This window comes from Procambarus clarkii, chromosome 19 (genome assembly GCF_040958095.1).
Source record: "Procambarus clarkii isolate CNS0578487 chromosome 19, FALCON_Pclarkii_2.0, whole genome shotgun sequence".
Taxonomy (NCBI): Eukaryota; Metazoa; Arthropoda; class Malacostraca; order Decapoda; family Cambaridae; genus Procambarus; species Procambarus clarkii.
In genome coordinates, this window is record NC_091168.1 from 29555871 (window position 1) to 29569825 (window position 13955).

General features: G+C 47.0%; 1 protein-coding gene across 1 annotated transcript in view; it reads right to left on the minus strand.

The window, feature by feature from the left end:
* The window catches only part of LOC138349627 (nephrin-like), a gene marked incomplete at its 3' end in the record, with an annotated part of 187291 nt that overhangs the window by 152471 nt on the left and 20865 nt on the right, over positions 1-13955 (minus strand). The window contains 1 exon segment of the mRNA XM_069327410.1: positions 12173-12363. Within this exon segment, the coding sequence (XP_069183511.1) occupies positions 12173-12363 (191 nt within the window).

Consider the following 13955-nt stretch of genomic DNA (forward strand, 5'->3'; position numbering starts at 1 on the left):
GAGGGAGAGAGAGAGAGAGAGAGAGAGAGAGAGAGAGAGAGAGAGAGAGAGAGAGAGAGAGAGAGAGAGAGAGAGAGAGAGAGAGAGAGAGAGAGAGAGAGAGAGGAGGGGTAGAGGAGGAAGGAGAGTTCACTAATTGCATCCAGCAACAAGGGACTCTACAGTAATCATTGAACTTGGATTGAAGCCTTAAGACAATCCACAAGAGGCCCTCCACCACCTCCCCGCCCTCAGCCTCTCCTTCCTACACACACACTGCTAATTACCACACAACTTTTCAGGTTCCGATCATCACAAGTTTAGCACATGTCCATCAACAGACAACACTATAGAGAGACAGCTGTTAACATCATGTCTTTCGAGGTCTATATATATATATATATATATATATATATATGTCGTACCTAGTAGCCAGAACTCACTTTTTGGCCAACTATGCAAGGCCCGATTTGCCTAATAAGCCAAGTTTTTCTGAATTAATATATTTTTTCAAATTTTTTTCTTATGAAATGATAAAGCTACCCATTTCATTATGTATGAGGTCAATTTTTTTTATTGGAGTTAAAATTAACGTAGATATATGACCGAACCTAACCAACCCTACCTAACCTAACCTAACCTATCTTTATAGGTTAGGTTTGGTTAGGTAGCCGAAAAAGTTAGGTTAGGTTAGGTTAGGTAGGTTAGGTAGTCGAAAAACAATTAATTCATGAAAACTTGGCTTATTAGGCAAATCGGGCCTTGCATAGTAGGCCAAAAAGTGAGTTCTGGCTACTAGGTACGACATATATATATATATATATATATATATATATATATATATATATATATATATATATATCGTACCTAGTAGCCAGAATGCACTTCTCGGCCTACTATGCAAGGCCCGATTTGCCTAATAAGCCAAATTTTCCTGAATTAATATATTTTCTCTAATTTTTTTCTTATGAAATGATAAAGCTACCCATTTCATTATGTATGAGGTCAATTTTTTTTTATTGGAGTTAAAATTAACGTAGATATATGACCGAACCTAACCAACCCTACCTAACCTAACCTAACCTATCTTTATAGGTTAGGTTAGGTAGCCGAAAAAGTTAGGTTAGGTTAGGTAGTCGAAAAAACATTAATTCATAGAAACTTGGCTTATTAGGCAAATCGGGCCTTGCATAGTAGGCTGAGAAGTGCGTTCTGGCTACTAGGTACGACATATATATATATATATATATATATATATATATATATATATATATATATATATATATATATTGATAAACAGAAACACGGGTGACAATACGAACATCTTGTTTTATTAAAATATTTACTTTTCAATTAAAATTCATAACGATTCAAATCCTCACTAGCATTCATCATTAGATCTAAAATACAGGAAAATTCGAATTAAAATTAACAATTAACAAGAACTTATACTAAAGACATGATTACATTCTTAAGATACGAAAATGACAATAGTTATTCAACAAAGAAAACTCGACAAGGAAAAAATACCAAATTTGACCAAAAGTCAAGCTAAGTAATGACCAAACAAAGTAAGATACGATAACATTCAACATTGACAATAAGGACTAATTGAAAATCCCAATTAAGATCCTAAAGAGTCTTGCATGGAATCTTGGATCACTACCGAACTACCAATGTCACACATTATAAAGAAACACATTGTAAAATAATACACAATCCAATTGTTATATTCAGTTTCACAATTAAACAGAAAATTATACTTCAAACAAAAAAATAGAGCACCAAAAACACAAATCAAGGGGGAAACTAGACAATTAAAGAATATAATGTGCAAATAAAACACACTAGACTAGTGCTAGAACTAAGAGGCTTGAGTTACGAGGAAAGGCTGCGTGAAATGCACCTCACGACACTGGAAGGCAGAAGAGTATGGGGAGACATGATCACTATCTACAAAATTCTCAGAGGAATTTAAAGTTTAGATAAAGATAAACTGTTCAACACGGGTGGTACGCGAACAAGGGGACACAGGTGGAAACTGAGTACGCAAATGAGCCACAGGGACGTTAGAAAGAACTTTTTCAGTGTCAGAGTAGTTAACAGATGGATTGCATTAGGCAGTGATGTGGTGGAGGCTGACTCCATACACAGTTTTAAATGTAGATATGATAGAGCCCAGTAGGCTCAGGAACCTGTACACCAGTTGATTGACAGTTGAGAGGCGGAACCAAAGGTCCAGAGCTCAACCCCCGCAAGCACAACTAGGGGAGTACACACACACACACACACACACACACACACACACACACACACACACACACACACACACACACACACACACACACACACACACACATCCACCCACACACACACACACACACACATCCACCCACACACACACACACACACACACACACACACACACACACACACACACACACACACACACACACACACACTGCTCAACTACACAGATGTGCAACACAAGCTCAGTAGTGTTACACTCAACTGTCAAACACAAGCCGTGTTACACGTCCCAGTAATGAACAACTAAGTTGAGTGATGGAACACAAGTGTGAGCGGCTTCAAGTCAACACAACGAAGTTCCCTCTCAAGGTGTCGAACACACACACACACACACACACACACACACACACACACACACACACACACACACACACACACACACACACTGCTCAACTACACAGATGTGCAACACAAGCTCAGTAGTGTTACACTCAACTGTCAAACACAAGCCGTGTTACACGTCCCAGTAATGAACAACTAAGTTGAGTGATGGAACACAAGTGTGAGCGGCTTCAAGTCAACACAACGAAGTTCCCTCTCAAGGTGTCGAACACACACACACACACACACACACACACACACACACACACACACACACACACACACACACACACACACCAGCAACTTGTTAGAATAATACTTCTTATAAATTCACCAACAGTTACACTGTTATTTTATTGACTTAATTATTGGCTCATCTAACTAAGGACTCTAAAGTGCAAAGTCTTTATGATTTAAGACGGTCGAAACATTGGACAGAAATTTGCATACGAATATAAACTGATTAATCAATAAGACCTGATAATAATATTATTAATTAGATTAAATTAGATTAGATTGGAGACCAAGATTCGAGATATTAGAGATTCCAACTTCGAGCTGGAATCATCATCATCGAGCTTCGAGCTGATGAGCATCAATGTAAAGTCAACTTTAAGCGACAACTTATAAAATATTAATCTTACAATTTAAGTCTGAAAACATCAGCCGTAACAATACTAAAATACTATTCATAAAACCGTGAAATAAAAAAAAAAGACTGAAGTGGACTAATTTGGGAAAACAGTTGTTTAGAAACACAGGTCAATGTTGTGAGGGAGATGAATGGAGATGCCAGCGTGTGCTGGCACCAGGTGCCATACCCGGCGGGCCCCGGGGTCGAGAGAGAGAGAGAGAGAGAGAGAGAGAGAGAAAGAGAGAGAGAGAGAGAGAGAGAGACCCCTCAGCTACCAATCATATTCCACTACCATCCCCCCCCCTCCCTCCCCCCCTCCCCCCCCCTCTTCCCTCTCAATAATTCACATATGCCTTTGTTCCTCCGACTTGTAAACCCTTCACTCATTACAACCCTCAAGCACTTAAAAGGCTCAACCACTTACTCATTCCTTAATCTTCATTAATCTACTTAATCCAATGGTCCCTCATCATGCCCTTCCCTTGTATCATTTATTGTTTCTTCTTGTTCCTTCATTATCATCAGTATTATTCCACAAGCCTCCCCCTCCCCCCTCCCCCCTCCCTCCTCTCTACATTCTCCTCTTCTTCCCTGGCCTCTTCCTCTCTCCATGGTGGACCAACACCTCTAATTTATTTTGTCCTCTATTATATCTATTACTTATATTTATATCACACACACACACACACACACTTGCCTTACTTAAAGGTAAATCTTGCCTTACAGGCTTGATAGAATTCTACGATCAGGTGACAAAGATTAAGCAAGAAAGAGAGGGCTGGGCGGACTGCATTTTCTTGGATTGTCGGAAAGCCTTTGACACAGTACCGCATAAGAGGCTGGTACATAAGCTGGAGAGACAGGCAGGTGTGGCTGGTAAGGTGCTCCAGTGGATAAGGGAGTATCTAAGCAATAGGAAGCAGAGAGTTACGGTGAGGGGTGAGACCTCCGATTGGCGTGAAGTCACCAGTGGAGTCCCACAGGGCTCTGTACTCGGTCCTATCTTGTTTCTGATATATGTAAATGATCTCCCAGAGGGTATCGATTCATTTCTCTCAATGTTTGCAGACGATGCTAAAATTATGAGAAGGATTAAAACAGAAGAGGACTGTTTGAGGCTTCAAGAAGACCTAGACAAGCTGAAGGAATGGTCGAACAAATGGTTGTTAGAGTTTAACCCAACCAAATGTAATGTAATGAAGATAGGTGTAGGGAGCAGGAGGCCAGATACAAGGTATCAGCTGGGAGAGGAAATTCTTCAGGAGTCAGAGAAGGAAAAAGACTTGGGGGTTGATATCACGCCAGACCTGTCTCCTGCAGCACATATCAAGCGGATAACATCAGCGGCATATGCCAGGCTGGCCAACATACGAACGGCATTCAGAAACTTGTGTAAAGAATCATTCAGAACTTTGTATACCACATATGTCAGGCCAATCCTGGAGTATGCAGCCCCAGCATGGAGTCCATATCTAGTCAAGGATAAGACTAAACTGGAAAAGGTTCAAAGGTTTGCCACCAGACTAGTACCCGAGCTGAGAGGTATGAGCTACGAGGAGAGACTACGGGAATTAAACCTCACTTCGCTGGAAGACAGAAGAGTTAGGGGGGACATGATCACCACATTCAAGATTCTGAAGGGAATTGATAGGGTAGATAAAGACAGTCTATTTAACACAAGGGGCACACGCACAAGGGGACACAGGTGGAAACTGAGTGCCCAAATGAGCCACAGAGATATTAGAAAGAACTTTTTTAGTGTCAGAGTGGTGGACAAATGGAATGCATTAGGCAGAGATGTGGTGGAGGCTGACTCCATACACAGTTTCAAGTGTAGATATGATAGAGCCCAATAGGCTCAGGAATCTGTACACCTGTTGATTGACGGTTGAGAGGCGGGATCAAAGAGCCAGAGCTCAACCCCCGCAAACACAACTAGGTGAGTACACACACACACACACACACACATTGGAATGCATTAGGCAGTGATGTGGTGGAGGCTGACTCCATACACAGTTTCAAGTGTAGATATGATAGAGCCCAATAGGCTCAGGAATCTGTACACCTGTTGATTGACGGTTGAGAGGCGGGACCAAAGAGCCAGAGCTCAACCCCCGCAAACACAACTAGGTGAGTACACACACACACACATCCCCAGGATGCAGCCCGTAGCAGCTGTATAACTCTCAAGTAGCTATTTTACTGTTAGGTGAACAGGTGCATCAGGGTAAAATAATCTCTGCCCATTTCTTTCCGCCTCCGCCGTGAATCGAACCCGGGCTCTTAGGACTACGACCCCCCCCGAGCGCCGTCCACTCACCCACGAGATGTGTGTGTACTCACCTATTTGTACTCACCTATTTGTGCCTGCAGGATCGAGCACTGACTCTTGGATCCCGCCTTTCGAGCATCGGTTGTTTACAGCAATGACTCCGGTCCTATTTCCCTATCATACCTAGTTTTAAAATTATGAATAGTATTTGCATCCAGAACCTGTTCCTTAAGTGCATTCCATTTTCCCACTATTCTCACGCTAAAAGAAAACTTCCTAACATCTCTGTGACTCATCTGAGTTTCCAGCTTCCACCCATGTCCTCTCGTTCTGTTACTATTCCGTGTGAACATTTCGTCTATTTCCACTCTGTCAATCCCCCTGAGTATTTTATACGTTCCTATCATGTCCCTCCCTCTCCCTTCTTCTTTCTAGTGTCGTAAGGCACAGTTCCTTCAGGCGCTCTTCATACCCCATCCCTCGTAACTCTGGGACGAGTCTCGTTACAAACCTCTGAACCTTGTGTGTGTGAGTGAGTGTGAGTGTGTGTGTGTGTGTGTGTGTGTGTGTGTGTGTGTGTGTGTGTGTGTGTGTGTGTGTGTGTGTGTGTGTGTGTGTGTGTGTGTGTGTGTGTGTGTGTGGGTGTGTGGGTGTGTACTCACCTAATTGTGCTTGCGGGGGTTGAGCTCTGGCTCTTTGGTCCAGTGAAATGTGTGTGTGTGTGTGTGTGTGTGTGTGTGTGTGTGTGTGTGTGTGTGTGTGTGTGTGTGTGTGTGTGTGTGTGTGTGTGTGTGTGTTATGAGTACACGGGTTGGGGGGAATTTGTGTGTGTGGAGGGGCGGTCGCGTTTGTGGATGGGGGGATGAGGGTGTGGGAGAGTGAGAGGAAAGGGGGGGGGGAGGGTGGGAGAGTGAGTGAGGTGTAGGGAGAAGGTATGGGAAAGGTGAGGGGGAAGGGGTAACTGAGACGCTGGTGCTATTGGTCACCAAGTGAGGCACACAACTCACGCCTCAAGATCACCCTCAACTTTAGCTACGCTAATATTAAATTAAATGTGCGCGTGCACGCGCGTGTGCTTGATCATAAATACAAATCCTAAGAAAAAAGGAAGCAATATCCACCTTCACGCCCCAGAGCCAATTAAGACAACAGACGAGGGAGGGCCCCCTGCTGAACCAATCTCAACTATCCAACTTCTCCAGAATAATACAAAAAAAATCTTCCCCTTCCGGCCAAGGGGCCACAGAGAGAGAGAGAGTGCCAGCCAAGTGCCTCCCCGAGCAACACCATCAAGGGGGCGCCCAACTCATGAACCTCCAGCTGTGAACTGCCCCACTGGCCCGAGAATGGCAGCTAAGAGTTCACCTACAAATATTGAATCTTGATTAAACTCGGTAATTTTGAACAGAATTGTTGTTTTTACTTGAGAGCTTCCCGCGCGCCCCTTCCCATCAGGGCGGAGGGCCCTCGAGGCTCGGCCAGAGTTCCTGCTCCACCTCCTCCTCCACCTCCACAAGGACCGGAGGTAAAGTGACTGGAATTTGAAAGGAAATTGCCATGAGTTCCCGACGGCTCCCCCTCGACCCTCTGTGACTCCCCACTTCCCCTCCTTCCCTCGTGGTGCTGGAGGGCCACATTACCCAGTCCACACAAGGGCCTTCACGCCCAATCCTTGTGTGGGGATTGGGAGGGTTGTTGAGATGGTTATTATTGTGGGTGAGATTGGGAGCTGCGAGTCACCCCAATCTCTTACACATTACGTCTGAATTTAGCCGTTTGTCCGTATGGCCGAAAATTGACGTAATTTGAAAATTAAACAAAATTTAAATTAAATTTGGGATTTTTTTTCCTAAAACATTAAGTTAAGGCGGGTCCTCTGGTAGGTAAGGAGGACACGAAATTCTCCTAAAGTTTCAAAACGTCATGAAAAACTTTAATTGAAAGTGTCCCCTCCTAACTTAACAGACTAAGCTGTAGGACCCAAACAGAAAACGGGACAGTAAATCACTTTCGTGAGCCGATTTCGTTCTAAATTTCGTCAGTTTTTGGCCATATATAGCGCGCATACCAGCGAAAAGCGACGTTATTTTTGAGAGGACGGGTTAGGTGACCATCACACGGGGTGGAGGGGAGGGAGGGAAGGGGGGGGAGGGAGGGAGGGAGGCAAGGGAAGGGATGGCAGGGGAGGGATAGCAGGTGAGGGAGGGCAGGGGAGGGGACGGGGCATGTTACTGATATTCACTCTGTCACCTAATCGATCAATCTCTTAACAATGTAAAACGTTTTAGAAACACTTAAAAGCATCCAAATATTGACGTTTCTCATGTGATGGCCACGACGGGTTAGGTGGGTCGCTTGGGTTCGTACGTCTCGGGTTAAGCAAAACCGTTGCAATTTCTTACGGAGTGACACAAGGGGAGACCTGCTCCATGAGTGCTCGCTGGCTATTCCCCCCCCCCCCCGCCTCCCCCCCCCTCACCTCCACTAAGTACAAAATGCAACTATTATGCTTAACCAGAACGTACGAACCCAAGCAACCCCCCTAACCTATCGAGGCCAATGCACAGAAAACCTTAATATTACCATGCTTGACTGTTTGTTAATACGTCGCTTTTTTAACGGTGCTGTAGTTGAGTCTTTTTCGAAACTCAAGTGTGTCTGTTGGTAAGACCTCAACCTCTTTCCTCCGGCGTCAGTGAAGACAATAGAGGTTACTCTAGAGGCTGAGGTGGACGGTGTTGTGCGTCCCATACCTGGCTCGGGTCTCACTGCAAACCAAATACAGAACCTTCAATGGGTTCTGGTCCAGCCATTGGACCATCGACTTGAGAATGGTCCAGGACGGACCGAAACGTCGTCGTCGTCCCTTCACCTTCTAGTGTGTGGTCTGGTCAACATACTTTAGCCACGTTATTGTGACTCATCGCCTGCACATTAATGCATTAATGGAAAGATCAAATTCTACAAAAAACAAAATCCAGTTATATATACCTATAGTCAGAAGCGAATGAAAATCCTATGATGCCGTCTAATTACGGACTTGGACTGGATAAACAGGCTTCAAACGAGCAGGTTCTTCTCAACAGTGAACACGTCTCTGAGCTTGAAGAACACGTCTCTGAGCTTGAAGAACACGTCTCTGAGCTTGAAATACTGACTCAGTTTAAAGTCAAACCGCAGGTATAAGAAACTGCTACTTGTCTGATTCAACATTAGCGTCGACAGCGTCACTCTGTGAACTGACAGCTGGACAAAAACTCTACAAAAAACGGGAACGAATGCCTCTTATTTCCTCCAATTAGTCATCCAATTTATTTAACTGAGAGAAGGCAAAAGTGGTTCCCAGGGACCTCAAAGGAGTTGACCTGCCTGAGACCTGAAGGGCTGTAGGTCCTCTGGCCGAGGTTCAAAGCCGTGAAGGTATCTCTTATCCCAACGAGGGCTCAGGCCTTCCCTGATTAACGCGCATTATCAAACTCTTTCTGAATACTAACTGCTCGAGTGAAGATGTTGCTGGCGCCGTCTGCCACCGCCCTCGCAAGTGCCTACCTCCGTCTGCACCGGAAGCCTTCCTCTTCTAAAACTGCTAAACACACACACACACACACACATCAGATGTATTCGCAGAGAGAGATCACTTTCAGTAGTGCTAATCGTTGATCACTTTCAGTATTCTCATCACTGACCACTTTCTCTAATATTCAAAGCTGATCACTTTCACTAATAGTCATCTCGCTTCATTGTTGATAATGACTGGTATTATTAAGTTTTAATTGACTGTCAGAGTCGCCTGTAGTCCCCGGTCAGGGAGAGCCAGACAACACAACCACGAATCCATCCCCCAATCTTTTTCCCCTCGATTCCAGGACGTGTCTTCCAGGATGCCGAACACTATGAAGACCTCTCCTGGATTCCAGATTGAGTGTTCCAGGATGCCGAAGACTATGAAGACCTCTCCTGGCTTCTAGATTGAGTGTTCCAGGACGCCGAAGACTACGAAGACCTCTCCTGGATTCCAGATTGAGTGTTCCAGGACGCCGAAGACTGTGAAGAGCTCTCCTGGATTCCAGATTGGGTGTTCCAGGACGCCGAAGACTATGAAGACCTTTCCTGGCTTCCAGATTGGGTGTTCCAGGACGCCGAAGACTATGAAGACTTTTCCTGGCTTCCAGATTGGGTGTTCCAGGACGCCGAAGACTATGAAGACTTTTCCTGGCTTCCAGATTGGGTGTTTCAGGACGCCGAAGACTATGAAGACTTTTCCTGGCTTCCAGATTGGGTGTTCCAGGATGCCGAAGACTGTGAGGACCTCTCTCCTGGATTCCAGGACGTGTCTTCCATGATGCCGAGGACTATGAAGAGCTCTCCTGGATTCCAGATCAAAGTTGGCTCACAAATTTGATGACGAAGGCAAAAAATGAGATTACAACAATGGGGTAAACAGCGGCAGGCCATTGGCACGGTGCGGGAATTACCACCCCTAATGACCCACCTTCCCAACTGACACTCGAAATGCTTTTTATTACAGCTGAAATAATGGAACCCAAATTATTGTTCAGAGTTCCATATCGTGACATTAGAATAGTGTGATTTATGACTTTAATTACCTACAGATTCGTCAGTACTTGTGTGTTTTGTTAGGGGAGATATTGTATGGTAGGGGGGGAGGGCTAGGGTGAGGGAGGGGCTAGTGTGAGGGAGGGGTTAGGGTGAGGGAGGGGTTAGCGTGAGGGAGGGGCTAGTGTGAGGGACGTGCTAGGGTGAGGGAGGGGCTAGGGGGCTAGTGTGATGGAGGGGCTAGTCAGAGGGGAAGGGCCTAGGGTGAGGGAGGGAGGGGGCTAGTGTGAGGGAGGGGCCTAGGGTGAGGAAGCATGACCAGTATGAGTTAGAATGATCAGTATGAGGGACAGGTAGTATGAGGAGTGTCAGGTTGAGAGAGAATGTGCCCCCCACCCTCCCCCCTTCGCTAACTAGCCTCATGTCTACCACTAACGAGGCTGTTAACGTTAAATGAGCCAAAAAGGTTCACCTTAACGACCCACCACTTGAGGGTGATCACACACACACACACACACACACACACATGCTTCACCAAAGAGCCAGAGCTCAACCCCCGCAAACACAACTAGGTGAGTACACACACACACACACAAACACACACACTGCTCTCCGCTCATCACGGAGCATCTGGCTCACCAACACCCAGCAACACAACTCATCACAAACAACACAAATGTTGAGAGTGACACCGCCAGCACCAACAGCCTGGTCTTCCTGGAGACGCTGAGCTAATTATACCATTTCTTGCGTGTCTTAACAGCGAACTGTCTCGCCTACAGGAGAGCGGCCAGGCTGTTGTTGTAAGCATGTCAAGAACAATCTGTACAAGGAACCCCTCCTCCCCCCCCCCCCCGTCCCCTCCCCAAGCTCGCTAAACTAAATAACCCGAACCTAACCTAACCTAACCTAGGACCCAGGAAAAGAAAACGGGACATATCACTTTAATTTGGCTTGACACGTTTGGCTTTATCTATTTATTTATTTATTTTTGTTTTATTCTCTACCACAGACGTGGCCACACATTTACAGTGCTAACCAGCATATTTACATTTTCTTCTGTCCTCCATGGACAGGGTGAGTGATCTGTTCCTTCTAAGACAATATAACATTACTGTCCACCCTTCCTTTCCTGGGGACAGGAAAGCCACGTTAGGCTTATCGAGGTCCGCTAAGCCGCCAATACTGACCTTACACAGAATGCTACCCACAACAGTTACCTACACCTTCCAGGTACCCGTCGACGCCAAGGTGTAAGCAAGCAAACCTGCCTGTCTAAACATATCTCCTCGCCCGAGAATGGAACTCGGGCCCATTGGTTGTGAGCGGCCTGCGCTTAAATTTTGCAGTTCAGTATATCCTCGTGAGTCAAAACATGAGAGAGAGGACGAGAGGTAGTATACTCAACTACAACACCATGCGATGAGTCGCCACATGAGTGTGGGTACTCACCTACAACATGAGAGTGGCTACTCACCTACAACATGAGAAGAGACGAGTGGGAACTCACCTACAACATGAGAGTGGCTACTCACCTACAACATGAGAGTGGCTACTCACCTACAACATGAGAGTGGCTACTCACCTACAACATGAGAGTGGCTACTCACCTACAACATGAGAGTGGCTACTCACCTACAACATGAGAGTGACTACTCACCTACAACATGAGAGTGACTACTCACCTACAACATGAGAGTGGCTACTCACCTACAACATTAGAGTGACTACTCACCTACAACATGAGAGTGGCTACTCACCTACAACATGAGTGGCTACTCACCTACAACATGAGAGTGGCTACTCACCTACAACATGAGAGTGGCTACTCACCTACAACATAAGAGTGACTACTCACCTACAACATGAGAGTGGCTACTCACCTACAACATAAGAGTGGCTACTCACCTACAACATGAGAGTGGCTACTCACCTACAACATAAGAGTGGCTACTCACCTACAACATGAGAGTGGCTACTCACCTACAACATGACAAGAGACGAGTAGGTACTCACCTACAACATGAGAGTGACTACTCACCTACAACATGAGAGTGGCTACTCACCTACAACATGACAAGAGACGAGTAGGTACTCACCTACAACAGTCAGGTTGACGAAGGTAGAATGGGCGGGGGAGTTGTAGAAGTCGACCCGGCACTCGTAGAGTCCGGCGTGGTCCGGGGTGAGGTTGTGGTAGGTGAGGGTGGCCGCCCCCCGGTTCACCGTCAGCACCCCCTCGCCCGGCCGCACCTCACCCTCCAGCTCCGGCGGGGCCCGGGTGTCGTGACTGTCAACGTAACAAAAATCATTCTCAGTCTTGTCCTCGTCAGATTCTGTAGACAGTTATCTTTGACTTGAGTTAATAGTAAAGTGGACAGAATGATCTGTGTCTTGTCCACGAGGCCTCTGTCCTGTCCACCAGACCTCTGTCCTGTCCATCTGACCTCTGTCCTGTCCACTAGAGCTCTGTTCTATCCACCTGACCTCTGTCCTGTCCACCTGACCTCTGTCCTGTCCACCTGACCTCTGTCCTGTCCCCCTGACCTCTGTCCTGTCCACCTGACCTCTGTCCTGTCCACCTGACCTCTGTCCTGTCCCCCTGACCTCTGTCCTGTCCACCTGACCTCTGTCCTGTCCCCCTGACCTCTGTCCTGTCCACCTGACCTCTGTCCTATCTACCTGACTTCTGTCCTGTCCACGAGGCCTCTGTCCTGTCCACCTGACCTCTGTCCTGTCCCCCTGACCTCTGTCCTGTCCACCTGACCTCTGTCCTATCTACCTGACTTCTGTCCTGTCCACGAGGCCTCTGTCCTGTCCACCTGACCTCTGTCCTGTCCACCTGACCTCTGTCCTGTCCCCCTGACCTCTGCCCTGTCCACCTGACCTCTGTCCTGTCCACCTGGCCTCTGTCCTGTCCACCTGACCTCTGTCCTGTCCCCCTGACCTCTGTCCTGTCCACCTGACCTCTGTCCTGTCCACCTGACCTCTGTCCTATCTACCTGACTTCTGTCCTGTCCACGAGGCCTCTGTCCTGTCCACCTGACCTCTGTCCTGTCCACGAGGCCTCTGTCCTGTCCACCTGACCTCTGTCCTGTCCACCTGACCTCTGTCCTGTCCACGAGGCCTCTGTCCTGTCCACCTGACCTCTGTCCTGTCCACCTGATCTCTGTCCTGTCCACTAGACCTCTGTCCTGTTGACCTGACCTCTGTTCTGTCAACTAGACCTCTGTCCTGTCCACCAGACCTCTGTTCTGTCCAGCTGACCTCTGTCCTGTCCAGCTGACCTCTGTCCTGTCCACCAGACCTCTGTCCTGTCCACCTGACCTCTGTCCTGTCCACCAGACCTCTGCCCTGTCCCCCTGACCTCTGTCCTGTCCCCCTGACCTCTGTTCTGTCCAGCTGACCTCTGTCCTGTCCACCAGACCTCTGTCCTGTCCACCAGACCTCTGCCCTGTCCCCCTGACCTCTGTCCTATCTACCTGACTTCTGTCCTGTCCACCTGATCTCTGTCCTGTCCACTAGACTTCTGTCCTGTCCACGAGGCCTCTGTCCTGTCCACCTGACCTCTGTTCTGTCCACCAGACCTCTGTTCTGTCCACTAGACCTCTGTCCTGTCCACCAGACCTCTGTCCTGTCCCCCTGACCTCTGTCCTGTCCCCTTGACCTCTGTTCTGTCCAGCTGACCTCTGTCCTGTCCACCAGACCTCTGTTCTGTCCACCAGACCTCTGTTCTGTCCACCAGACCTCTGCCCTGTCCCCCTGACCTCTGTCCTGTCCCCCTGACCTCTATCCTGTCCACCATCAAAGGGGAAAAATGACAGGTATATAATCATTTATAATGCACTATGTCGGGGGGACAGGAAGCCAGGGTGTATTCAT